A 13,976-nucleotide genomic window follows, 5' to 3' on the forward strand; every position below is an offset into this window, starting at 1 on the left:
AGCACACGGGCACTCAGGGAGAGGGGGAAGGGATGGGAGAGGGACAGAGAGAGAGAGAGAGAGAGAGAGAGAGGGACTGAGAGAGAGAGAGAGAGAGAGAGGAGGAGGGGGAGGGGGGAGGAGAGAAATGAGAAGGAGGCCTGGGATGATGGATCAGTCCATCAGCGATCCAGCACACGGATCACACTCCAAACTTCCTGCCGCTCAGCTTCCTGGGCTCTTCCTGTCAGCTGTTCCCATGGACACGGCCGAGGCAGGTTAGGGAGAGAGGCCGGCCCGGGAGATCCAGTTAGTGAAGCGTTTCTGCTGGAGTGCCTCTCTCAGGGGTTCCACTTACATCACTCAACGAATTTCAGTCCCTTTCATGTGGTCAAGAGAGAGGAGCGTTCTGCATGAAAGTCTGCGTTTATGAGCCAGGCCCTGCAGGAAGTCCCACTCAACCTGCCCAGCTGCGCACACAGCCCCCACACTGATCATCTCAATTAAAAAAATAAAAAAACACAACCCAAATGAAACTTAAAAAAAAACCATGGCCCCACTACTCCTCATGAATAATGCATAGGCACGGGTGTGTCTGCGTCATATGCAAATGAGTAAGGCCAGAGGGGGGGGGGCTTCAGAGAGGCAATAGAATTACAGTGGTGAGAGTGGAGAACCCACACGGGTTAATGGAGATGAAGCCCAGTGAGGCTCTGCTAACAGTACAAAGCTGCAGTGGTGATGTAGCAGCCTACACCACACACATCATGATGCTCATTCATAAACACAAGAATCTAAGAAATAAATACATCTTTCTCACAGAGTCTGAATTGTATTTCAATGTGATTCTTTCAACACCTCTCACTCTCATTCACTCACTTACCCGAAGAGTCTCAAACACTAACCAACACTACTGTACCTGTTCAGGATGCTGGAAAAGTCCAGCTGTAGAGATATAGACAGCACCAGAGTGTAGGAGTACAGGAGGAGTGTAGGAGGAGTGTAGGAGTATAGGAGGAGTGTAGGAGTACAGGAGGAGTAAAGGAGGAGTGTAGGAGTATAGGAGGAGTACAGGAGGAGTGTAGGAGTATAGGAGGAGTGTAGGAGTACAGGAGGAGTACAGGAGGAGTGTAGGAGTATAGGAGGAGTGTAGGAGTACAGGAGGAGTAAAGGAGGAGTGTAGGAGTGTAGGAGTATAGGAGGAGTGTAGGAGTACAGGAGGAGTACAGGAGGAGTGTAGGAGTGTAGGAGTATAGGAGGAGTGTAGGAGTACAGGAGGAGTGTAGGAGGAGTGTAGGAGTACAGGAGGAGTGTAGGAGTGTAGGAGTATAGGAGGAGTGTAGGAGTACAGGAGGAGTGTAGGAGTGTAGGAGTATAGGAGGAGTGTAGGAGTACAGGAGGAGTATAGGAGGAGTGTAGGAGTACAGGAGGAGTACAGGAGGAGTACAGGAGTACAGGAGGAGTGTAGGAGTGTAGGAGTAGAGGAGGAGTGTAGGAGTGTAGGACTACTGAACTGATCCCATTTGCTCTGTGTGTGTGTGTGTGTGTGTGTGTGTGTGTGTGTGTGTGTGTGTGTGTGTGTGTGTGTGTGTGTGTATGGCAATGGTATCTGTAGGTGTGTGTTTCTATAGGAATGGTAACAATAGTGCTGATATATCTTAGCTCACAACAACAAAATGCATATGCAATGTTTCTGAAAAGCCTCAAACTATAGCTTCATTTTTGCGCAGAGATTAGTCATAGCTAGAGATCACACCAAGGAGTCTAATTTAGATTATTACACAATAGACCTAAAAACACAAAGTGAACACTCCTGATCTATGGCACCACAGGGACGTGCGGGATCATCTGAACCTCTGAGCCTCCCGGTTGTTTTGGTGAGTTCTGCTCAGACGGGTCTGACAGCAAATCCCCTTGTTCTCTGCACAGTTACGCCATTGTTCCTGCAGACTCGTTTATGAACAACACTACAAATGTTCTGGGCTCATGTCTGAATGTTTAGTTAATATATTATATTCCTCATTATGTTAGATTTCAGTATGTGGTGTGTTCACAAGTGTTTGAATGGACAAATGCATAAATTTATATTTATTGTAAGCAGTCAACACATACCCTAAACAATGGTTTATTATTGAGAGAATTCAATAAACATGGACAAAGCCAATCAATTGGCTTCAGATTATAATAGTGGTACCAGCAGTATTGAACTACAGCTTACAACTGACTGCAAACCCTGCCTTTCATGTCCATATGCAGAAATACAAATTCTGCTTTGAGACTTTTAAACCACATATTTAAGGCTCAGAGTTCAATAAAGATCAACAAGGTGACGATGGTCCAGTGTGTGTGTGCTGGAGTCAGCAGCAGAGACACCAGAACCACGAGGCCCTTTGAAGTTACAGATAAGAAATTAATTGAATTGAAATTACTTTCCCAGAATTTTAATTGCATGAAAACACAATGTTATATTAATAGAACCCCACAATCCAAATGATGAGCACTCTGAAGCATTACTTCAATTACTGTGCAGGATGGCGAGAGAGAAAAGAAGCAAGGCCAATCAGACGCTACACGGTTATGTGGGTCATGGCCGTCCCCTCTGAACTACAGCACTGTCCAGCAGTCAGTGCCGGTGGAGACGGGTTATTCTCTCAGGCCTGCGTGGCCCAAGCCCAGCTCTACCCATTACCTACAGGTGCCCGGGTCCTTCCTGCCATGGGCCCGGGAGCCGTGCTGAGGCCGTCATGGGCCCGTCCAGACGGCCGTTCCTCTCCTTAGGCCGTGAAGAGCAATTAACTCCTTATTACAAGAGTACATTAGCAGACAGCTAATAACAGCTGCACTCCTTTTCTAGAAGTCCAGCACCTTAAAGGGACTGGCTGATGCACGCAGTCATAATTGGCATTCACAGTAAAAATTACTTGGTCAAATGTGTGTGTGTGTGTGTGTGTGTGTGTGTGTGTGTGTGTGTGTGTGTGTGTGTGTGTGTGTGTGTGTGTGTGTGTGTGTGTGTGTGTGTGTGCGTGCGTGCGTGTGTGTGTGTGTGTGTGTGTGTGTATATTAAGTCGGGCTTGATGTTGCCCAGACTTTCTGAACTGGAGCAAACACTATCGACTTAAACTGTGAGAGTTTATTGTACAACACCAAAGATTTCTAAAATATAAGTGCGCACACACAAACACACACACCAACACACACACACTCACAAATCGCTCTAGGAGAGCGCGAGTGAGAAGGTGTGGTGGAATGGCGGTGTGAGCAGACAGTGATGGATCTTACTCATCTGAATCCTGCTCTGTGTGACAACAGTGAGCGTCAGGCTGCACACGCTCCCCTTTCACAATCGCTCTCTTTCACTTTCTCTCTTGCTTGAGGCAATTCAGTTTTTCTTTATTACCCCCATCTCTCTTTCTCTCTCTTTCTCGGCTGCCCCTCTTTCTATTTCTGTCCCTCTCTCCGTTTCATTGGAGGCAGTCCAGCGTGTCTCATCCTCCTCTCGCCCTGTCCAGGGTCAGGTGCCCCGTGTCTCCACCAGCTGGCCGGGGTGAATCCCCACTACCGCCGCACTCTGTGAGACGCAGAGCAGACGAGCTGTTTTCTGATTGGCTCCCCCGTCTGTCTGCGAAGCGTGAGGGCGGAGCCTACCTGGCCTTCAGAGCAGGCCGCTTCCACACCCAAGGTGGAGGAGACACTGGTTCTCCATTTAGGAGCCTGCTGGAAGGGGACGGTGTGCACTTCCTGTTTCTATGACAACAAACAGGTGTGACCTCACCAAGGCCGGTACTGCAGCTCTGTGGTGGTGGGGGGGGGGGGGGGGGGTAATCTCCACACTCCTTAATTAAGCTGGAACTTGCTTCTTTAAGACGAGTTTTAGGTTTTTAGCCGAGTTGGTATTGAGGAATTTGTTTGTATGATGAATATTATTATTTCTGTGTGTGCTGTGTGTGTAGACTGGAGGTTTCTAAAGGGGAGGGGTGGTTGTTTCTAAATTTAAAGTGAGTGCACGGACAGCGTGCGTCAAGCACCTAGCTGGGTGGCATTGTGAGGAACGTCCAGCTGAGGGCTCAGCGTCAGAGACCTCTGATGAAGGCCAGGACAGGTCTGGCTCATGGGGGGCAGAGCCAAACAACCCAGCGAGCGTGTGATAGACAGATAAGACGTGACCTTGGATCTGGGCAGCTCTGGAGGGAACCGGTGACCTTGTTTTGAAAGAGGTGTGTGTGTGTGTGTGTGTGTGTGTGTATGTGTGAGTGTGTGTGTATGTGTGTGTGTGTGTGTGCGTGCGTGCGTGACTGTGCGGGTGATGAATCAGGTCACAGTATGAGGTCCACTCCTCATTAAGTGCTAGCAGTATGGTGCACCAATCAAATCAAATACAAACAACCACCGGACAGACCTGATCTAGACCAAGACGTGCGTGTGTGTTGTGTGTGTTTGCCACAGTGTGTGTACACATTGTTGAAAAACCAAAACATCATTAATGAAAAACCTATTCTTCACAGACATATTCCAAAACTGGGCATTAATGCATGATGAGTGTGTAAGGACCACTCAGGGAAGAATGAATACACCATAGCTAACATGAGAGAGGGAGAGAGGTGAATGAAAAGAGAAAAAAACATCACTGCTGATATTTGATATTTCATAGAGCCAGGCGTTATTGGCCCATATCACCATGAGAATTCCAGGAGCTGAATTGCTTTCGATTTCTCTCCTCATCTCTGTCCTCCACGCCTCCCCACCCCAGTGCTCCTCTCTACCCCAGTGCTCCTCCCCACCCCAGTGCTCCTCCCCACACACTCCACCCAGCACCACCCTAATCACTAGCCTGTAGGACAACCAGCACCACCCTAATCACCAGGCTGTTGGGACAGCCAGCACCACCCTAATCACCAGGTTGTTGGGACGGCCCGCACCACCCTAATCACCAGGCTTGGGACGGCCAGCACCACCCTAATCACCAGGCTGTTGGGACGGTCAGCACCACCCTAATCACCAGGCTGTTGGGACGGCCAGCACCACCCTAATCACCAGGCTTGGGACAGTCAGCAGCCAGGACAGCTCTGGACAGCCATTTAGAGCCACAGCACAGCTGGCTTTAATGAGTGAGAAACACATACGTTAAACATGCCATGTTGTTACACGGCCTCTCCCACACACACACACACACACACACACACACACACACACACACACACACACACTCACCTCAGCCCTTCCGCTCAGCCTGCGAGCCACTATGAGCTGGATCATGCCTCTCTTGTTGCTCTCGACAGACATGGACTTGCGAAGCGTTTCCATGGCATCCTGGTTGGTCTTCCCCAACAGCGACTCTCCATTCACAGCTATTAACTGGTCATTCACTCTCAAACGGCCATCCTGGGAGAAAACACACACACACACACACACACACACACACACACACACACACACACACACACACACACACACACACACACACACAATAACATCAATTTTCTTTTCTTTAAAAACTTGCTAACGCAGCAGCAGTGCAGCACTGGGGCCTAGATGGGAAGTCAGTCATGTTGGTAAATGGAGATATTTACTGTGCGTGAACCAGTGTGCAAATGCAGTAAACCCACAGGTGAAGACACAACTATTGTTTCATCCAACATTTGGTGCTAGTTTTGAGTGACGTGTCACACAGCCAATCAGGGAAAGGGGATCGTATTACCTTGCAAGCTGCTCCCCCGTTGATGATGGACTTGACGAATATTCCCAGGTCTGCGTGGTTCTCTTTGGAGCGGTTGCCCTTGACGCTGACCCCTAACCCTGCAGAACCCGAGTCATTGAGAGGAATCTCAAAGGTCACAAACTCCCTTGTCCCATCAGGAGTCAGCACCAAGTCATCATCCTCCATTTTCTACGGGGGGCAGAGAGACACAGAAAGAGAGTAATGGAGAAAGAGAAGAACAGATGGGGGGGGGGGATATCAAACTTATACCACGTGAGCAACTGAACTTTATATAGAACACATATTAGACTTTCTTGAAAAGAGCCCTATTCAGACATTTTAAGAGCCCTTATTTTTACACACAGTGTACAGTATCCAGTAGAATGTGTTTAATGCCGTGTTTGACTACTGAAGTCATTAATGACACACATCATGCAACGATCCCAATCAGAACATCTTGGAAGACGTTAGTGCTACACGTTACTCATCATGCCAGGCTAGTCACATGACTCTTCCACTGGTTGCTCTGGAGAATTGCCATGGCGCCCATGTAATGGGAGGAGCCCTCTGGCAGACTGCAGCACCAATGGGAGGGGCCGCCCCTCTGAGCTCTTGGGAAGGAACCACTTAAAATTCAGATGTAGCAGGTCAGTGCTGAAGTATTCAGAGCGTCCTAGCTTCGTCCATGGTTTGTTATTAAAGTGGCAGGTTTTTCAAAGATACCCCCAGAACTCCGGTTCTGTTGGGGTACTTTTAAGAGCTGCCCACAGAACTCTGGTTCTCACAGAGGGCTGGTCCCGGCAGCGGTATAACACTGGCAAACTTTACACACACTGGAGTAATTAGGATGCAGTAGAGCGTTCAGGTGAAGCTCCTATCTCCATCCTCATCACAATGCACCCCCCCCCCCCCCCTCCTCTCACACAGAGCCCATTTCAGCTCATCCACTGCCATGACATTCCACAGCGGTCGCCATGGCAACCCAGATGGCTCTTCTCAGACAGTAGCCAGGCCTCAGGTAGCGTGGAGAGGAGACAGGTGAAGGCGGGCCCAACTCCTGGCTCCGTGGCGAGCTCCTTCAGCCTGCTCCTTTGTCTCCAGCGAAGCGCCGACTTCTCTCATTGTCTGACGCAACCCTGAGCTTTTGGCAGCGCCTCTGGTGAGAAGATCTGGGTTGTGACATCGCCGTGAGTCTCGGCCATAAACCCTGGGTTTGAGGTGTTGAGTTCCATACGCACGCGGCGGTTTCAGGGGCCGACGCCACAGCGAGGTGTCATCGCAGACGCACGTACGTGGGTTTGTGGGCCGACGCCACGGTAATCCCGTCCGTTCATCCTGCCGTTTGGAAGCTAAATCCAGAGGCTACGGCTGCAGGGAGGTGTGCACGCCACCTCCTCCATGACAACGCTTCCTGTTCACCTCCATGGCAACACTTCCTGTTCACCTCCATGGCAACACTTAAGCATGAGCTTCATATTCATATGCAGCATATTTAGTTCTTCTTGTTTTGTTTGTTTTCGTCGTTCCTGACAGGGTAAACACGTCTGATGAAAGACACTCCAGCAGTTCCCCAGACCCGGGGTAACAACGTCAGGGTGTGTGTCACGGAAACATGCACCTTTTAAATCCCTGATTCCTCATACACATTAAGAGATCCACTACAGAGATCACTTCACTAAAGGACAAGTCTTTCCACTTTCATGTACCCAAGTCTGAATACACTCCAATCAGTTCACGTTCACAAGCAATCGCAATGCCTGCCAGACAGTGTACACTCCATTTAGAATCGCACACACACACACAGACACACACAGTCATACTCCACAGTAGAAAATAGACCTGTCACAGGCTATTGTGCAGTGGAGAAATGAATTCATTGGGAATCAGACTGGATCATGTGCATTCATTACACCCTTTTTGTTTCAGGAGTGAACTTGATTTAGGCTGCCTGCGCTGAGACAAAAGCAAACGATTCCCGCACGAGACAGCGCCCCACTGAATGACTCGGAGAGCATGGAGAAAGGGAGAACAGGTGCGACAGGAAGCAAAGAAAGGCAAGGAATAAAGAAAGTTCGAGGGGAAAAAAAATACCTTCCTCTTTCACACAACCTCTACGAATTTTCCGTCAACTCTGTGCCTGAAACAATTAGCAGCGTTTGCCTTTTTCTCCGTCTCTCTCGCCCGAACGGGGCGAAGACATAAAGGTCATTGGAAATGAATTTAGGTGCCTAAAAGAAACCAGTGAAGGATGTAATTGCGAAGAGGGCTTCTGCATGACAACTACTGTAACACGCATTTCCCTACCGCTGTTTCTCGGCCCCGACGACTGCTGATAAAGAGTGCATATTAAACACATCAGCCTAATACATAGCCCACAGAGTGAGGTACAATTAGAGAGAGAGAGAGTGACAGGAAGAGGAAAAGAAAGAGTGAGAGAGCAAGGGAGTGAGAAAGAGCAAGAGAAATTGTTACGGCTGAAATAATTTCCAGATATATTTTGAGATAAACACAACTAGGTCAGAATTATCGTTATAAAATCTGAAAGGGAGCTGGTGAATAAGGCAGCAAGTCTTCTGGTACCACCACAGACCCACTGAGGCCGGGTGCGTTGGCACTCAGAGTGGTAAAGTCCATATCCAGGACGGCAATCCTTTGCAAATTCGAAAAACCTTAAAACCCGGGCAGATCACTAACACATTTGATTCAAACCAATGTAAACCCGAAGACAACACAATGCTGGCTGAATGTCTGATACAAAAATGTCAACCTCAGGCCAACTGAAACGCCAGTGTTTTGAAACAGAGCGCGTAGTTGGCGTCTACGTCTATGCATCGCACGAGGGGCCCGGGTGCGCTCCTCTCTGGCTGCGTGAGGCTGTGCTGCAGGAGGCCCCCACGGTGCTCCTGGGAGACCCCCGAGCAGCTTGTTCACGGTCGCTGAACCAAAGCACCGCGCGTCCGAGTGGCGGAGATAATTACCATCGCAGCTGCTGCCCGGGATGAAGCACTAAATGAAAACAGGTGGCCGCTCCAAACCGGTGCACCAAAAATTAAAGGAGGGAAAAGGGGTCGTCAACAAAGTGCCATTGTCTTCTGGCACACTTGGTGACACGGGGCTTAATTATAGGAGTGCTGTGCAGCAGCACTGTGAAACGCGGTCCATCTCCACGACTGGCACATTCCACACAAACGCAGCCCATAAAAGCTTTCAGCAACACCACTGGTGCTCATCTGCAAACAGCAAAATAAAGGGTACATGTAAATGGAAGAAAGGAGAGAGAGAGAGAGAGAGAGAGCAAGAGCGAGAGCACAAAAGAGAGAGAGGAGGGAAAACAAGGGGACGATTGCAGAGAGGAGAGAAAGAGGGAAGAATAAAGGCTTCAAACAGGCAATTGAAGTTAAACGTTCCCGGCGTGAGTAATGGACGGGCGTGGGGTGATTTTCGCAGCGGGGGGCTGCACAGAATGCCCGACGGGAGAGAGCAGTGTGATTGGAGTCTCAGCCTGCGAACACTCACGCCGGGTTTATGGCCCCTGGAACAATCAGAGAGGGGACAGGGGCCCAAAGTGCAGGAGACGGCCGTGAACATCACCCACCACTTGGTTTGAGACAAACGGAAAGGCGTGGAAGGGCCTTGGTGAAGCCTCTCTGCAGGAAGTCGCTAATGCAGCACCCGGACCACTTCCTGGACCACCAAAGAGTGAGCTGTACATAAAACATGTACTTTAAAAAGGTCCAGGGCCACGTGCATGTGTGATGAAGGCAGAGATCTCATAGACATGTGGCTGAAGGTTCCGAGTCGAGGCTAGAGTCGGAATATTCCGGAATACGTTTCTCTCCGTATGTGCAAAAACATAAAATGAAAAGTTAATCATAAAAAAGAATAAAGCATTAAACAGATGACCTTCACACGCGAGGTCCTGACAGGCTTGTGGGAGTTCAGACATTGCGGGCGAGGCGAGTTGCGTCGGGTTTAATTAAGAGCCCAAGTCTCTCCGCCCACAGCACTCCATCATCCAGGAGGAGTGAGAACCCTCAGCTCCGACCAAGCGCGTTAATTCATACGCCGTCAAAGCCAGCGCCGTCTTGCCAAGGCTCGGAGTGGTTCTGACTGCGCAGCGGGCCCCGCGCTGACACCTGAGGACAGGGCCATTGGCCGAGGATGGCGTGGAAGAGGAGGGGGCGGGGCCTCTGGAAGCAGAAGCCCCCGAACGTGAGCTCACTACAAGGGTGAGGCAGCGGGCCTAAGACACATAACTCCCCCAGACAGCTAATCACATAAAAGCAGAATCAGACACACCTACAGACTACAGACGCTGGTCCCTTCATCACAGTCAGCGACGGCAGCCAGCAAATAAATAAAAGCTCTGCCGTTACTTTTGTCTCCGATCATCCGGTAGCCGGTACGTGGACGCCTGTCCACAGGTGCTGCGAGTGTTGGGCTGAGCTGACACTGGGACACTGCCTGTGACGTGTGGCTGGATACGTCGCTGCAGTGGGTGAAGTGGACCCAGCTCAGGGAAGGAGCAAAAAGAGCAATAAACCCCCGATCACCTCAAACCTCTTCCATACTGTGCATCTGTGGCCTGTTTCTATGGAAACAGCCAGTCACAAACAACTCGGGCACGGATGCCACATGAATGGTTAAAGGAGACGCCCCCTAGTGGCCGTCTGCGGTTCCTTCATCAAGCAGAGCGGATCGGCGGCGGCCCTCGACCCACGTGGCCTGCTTTCACCTCCCAGCAGGCTTTGCCATCAGGCAGCCAGCACTCAGCCAGCACACTTTTCAACAAAGTCGATACTTTGCAGACAGTGCCTCGATGCGGTCGATATTTGTAAGTATTTCCCTAATCTTGGTGTCCTCCAAAAGTTATCCTCCGGGTCTGCATCAATACTCCCAATAAAAGCTGGTGTAGGAGTGAAGGAGGGGCGAAGGAGTTCAATCGTTTGTTTTCCAGGGTTCTCCTCCTTTGACCCCTCACACGTACGGGAGGTTGTCCACGCAGCAGAAATGACTTCTGCCATGAATGTGTGGACATGGCCTTCATATCTGGAGTGTTTCGTGTGTTGTGTATTCATAGAAACAAGATAGCATCTACTGTGAACAACTGTGGCCGTTTCAGAAAGTATGCTCTGGAAATTATAGCTGCAATCAGCTGCAAATCAAACAAAAGTATGATTGTGTCTGAAGTTCACACAGACTTCATTCCCTTATGCACATGGAATACATTTTAGGAACGTTTTCCATGAGAATGACGTAAAGTGATTCTGAATTTATTACAGATTGTCATTTGACATATGATGTCACATAAAGGTGGACTGTGGATACCTCCTCTGGTGCAGAGCATACAAAGCCTATGAGGAGACAAACCTAAGCACAGCAGAAAGCATGACTGGAACCTTCTTGCCCATCACAAGCGTGGCCAGATGCCTACATCAGCAGCCTGTGAAGACGCACTGCATGTGGCACAGCTGAGAATCAAAGCCCAAAGAAAGTCTGCCTGCAGCATTCCGAGTTCACACTGTTCAAGCCACTCAAGGGACCTCAGTGGCAGTTATTAAATCAGAAACTGAAGTTCTGTGTGTCTGAAGTTCACACCAAACAGAAATCATAAATCCAACTTTAAGTAGAGTTGCATTCATAAATTAATTGTTCGATTAAGATTCTCTTTGCTTGCCAGCCCAAGTTTCTAACGGATCCCTGACAACTCTGACCTGACCATAAAGGGAACTTTTAATGTAACTTTTAATTACTACCCTACTACTAGAGCTGAAGCATTCGTGCACCCTGACCTCTGACCTCTGAAGGGTCACGTCGACCACAGCTGGCAAGTTATTGCTGAGAAAATCAGAAAAGCCAAAAGTGGGATTAAGGAAGAGTGAGATCAGCAGTATACTGCATCTGGTATACTGTATACACTGTATATCCATGTCAATGTTCCTTACAGTGCGTTAGACGGTCGACATCTTGGCTCTTACCCCGGGTCCCTGTCTCATAATGGCTTGACTCAAAGGTGGGTTAGTGCAAAAGTGTGGACCATCTGGGTCGCCCTGACGACTTGACTGAGAAAATGTCTACTCTGATGAAGTGATGGTTCTTATTAAGGGAGGTTTATATTATTCAGCATTTATAAAGATGGGCAAAAGACCCTGAACTGGCAAATTCACTGCTATCGGTGTTGCCAACAGAAACAAAATAAAAATGCTTTGGTACAATGACAGCCGGTTACCCCCATGATGTTGAATAAAACCACTGATGAAATCAGAGCTTGTATTCCCTAGGAAGTCCCAGACTTTAAGATCTCTGCCAGTGCGACGAGTGTTTTTGACTGACTTGTGCACAATAGCTTCTTATGAGAGTTTTGTTGGGCTTGGTGAAGCAGGCCTGATCTCAGCACAGCAACAGATATACACGTTCAAAGGAGTGACGGGACCCTTTAACATCCCAGCAAGATGTGAGGAGTAAACAAGCCGTCTGTCTGACAGACGCCCTGCTGTGACTGTGAAGTCTGGAGAAGTGTGGAGAAGTTCCCAGGTCTTCCTCAGAACTCAGAACACAACCGTGGACGCGGTCTGCGCGGCTGAGGCAAGCCTTCGCCAGGCGTGATGGCTCGATGCCGCTGGGTACCTGACTCAACAGGTGATGCGCTGGGTGATGTCATTTACCATCAACATCCAGGTGCCCTGCTCCTGTAGCAGCTCCTCTCTGCCTCTCTCTGCCTCCCTCTTCCTCCAAACTTCTCCTCCCCTTTCTCTCTCTCTCTCTCTCTCTCTCTCTCTCTCTCTCTCTCTCTCTCTCTCTCTCTCTCTCTCTCTCTCTCTCTCTCCCTCTCTCTCACTCCCTCTCTCTCACTCCCTCTCTCTCACTCCCTCTCTCACTCCCTCTCTCACTCTTCTCCCCTCTGTCCAGCGTGCTCGACAGTGCATGACACTGACTTATTCATTTCACGGGGGAGAGAGGATAAAAGGGAGAGAAAGAGATTTTTTTTTTAAAGAGGGAGAAAGAGAAAGAGAGAGGGGGGATATGCGATTGGCACTCGTCTCTGTGAAGCACACAGCACAGGTGCAGAGAGACATTCATGCAGTGCACACTGGGAGATAAAATGTGCAGATAAATTACGACCAAAGGCAGGCAGGGGCCTTTCCATTTACACACAGTGTGTGTGTGTGTGTGTGTGTGTGTGTGTGTGTGTGTGTGTGTGTGTACGTGTGTGTGTGTGTACATGTGTATGCATGTGTGTGTGTGTGTGTATGCATGTGTGTGTGTGTGTGTGTGTACGTGTGTATGCATGTGTACGTGTGTATGCATGTGTGTGTGTGTACGTGTGTGTGTGTGTGTGTGTGTGTGTGTGTGTGTGTGTGTGTGTGTGTGTGTGTGTGTGTGTGTGTGTGTGTGTGTGTGTGTGTGTGTGTACTAAGCTTTTTTAATGCCCTCACACTGCCTATCCTTATGAGGATTACATTAGTGTGCTGGGTAATTGCCTCTGTGGACATGAATAATTCAAAGGTAAGCAGCCGTGGCCTTGGAGTGTGTGTTTCGGACTTCAGCGTGTGTGTCGTTACAAAGTGGAGAGGTAGATTTCATCACGCGGATCGGGCGCGTCTCCCCGCAATCGCTCTCCCTTGCTGGGCTGCTCCTGCATCTCCCTCGCTGGGCTGCTCCTGCGTCTCCCTCGCTGGGCTGCTCCTGCGTCTCCCTCGCTGGGCTGCTCCAGCGTCTCCCTCGCTGAGCTGCTCCTGCGTCTCCCTCGCTGGGCTGCTCCTGCGTCTCCCTCGCTGGGCTGCTCCTGCGTCTCCCTCGCTGGGCTGCTCCTGCGTCTCCCTCGCTGGGCTGCTCCTGCGTCTCCCTCGCTGGGCTGCTCCTGCGTCTCCTTCGCTGGGCTGCTCCTGCGTCTCCTCGCTGGGCTGCTCCTGCGTCTCCCTCGCTGGGCTGCTCCTGCGTCTCCTTCGCTGGGCTGCTCCTGCGTCTCCCTCGCTGGGCTGCTCCTGCGTCTCCCTCGCTGGGCTGCTCCTGCGTCTCTCCCTCTTCTCCTGATTTTAATCAGCATAGATTTTCCTGCACTCAACTCCTTAGTCCAGCTCCGTCTCTGCTCATGACGGAGGACATTGCGTCTCGCTCCGTGAGACTGTAGAGACCTGCTCCCTCTCCCCTTTATCTGCCCCATCACCCCCGTATTTGTTCTAGACCTCCTTCCTAATCGGATCCTTATCGTCTCCTTGCTCATCCATATTCTTCATGGCCATCTGCTATGTTCACAGTCTATAAACGGAGAAACTCAGCAAACAGAATTGAAGTCTGCAGG

At 49.9% G+C, this 13,976-nt stretch overlaps 1 protein-coding gene across 1 annotated transcript in view; it reads right to left on the minus strand.

The window, feature by feature from the left end:
* Positions 1 to 13,976, minus strand: part of LOC143504333 (partitioning defective 3 homolog) — a gene marked incomplete at its 3' end in the record, with an annotated part of 110,530 nt that overhangs the window by 32,355 nt on the left and 64,199 nt on the right. Inside the window, exons 13-14 of the mRNA XM_076995880.1 lie at positions 5,675 to 5,863; positions 5,188 to 5,358 (exon numbers count right to left, since the gene is read on the minus strand). Of these exons, the coding sequence (XP_076851995.1) occupies positions 5,188 to 5,358; positions 5,675 to 5,863 (360 nt within the window). The remainder of the gene's footprint in view (positions 1 to 5,187; positions 5,359 to 5,674; positions 5,864 to 13,976) is intronic.

Source organism: Brachyhypopomus gauderio, unplaced genomic scaffold, assembly GCF_052324685.1.
Source record: "Brachyhypopomus gauderio isolate BG-103 unplaced genomic scaffold, BGAUD_0.2 sc262, whole genome shotgun sequence".
Classification (NCBI taxonomy): Eukaryota; Metazoa; Chordata; class Actinopteri; order Gymnotiformes; family Hypopomidae; genus Brachyhypopomus; species Brachyhypopomus gauderio.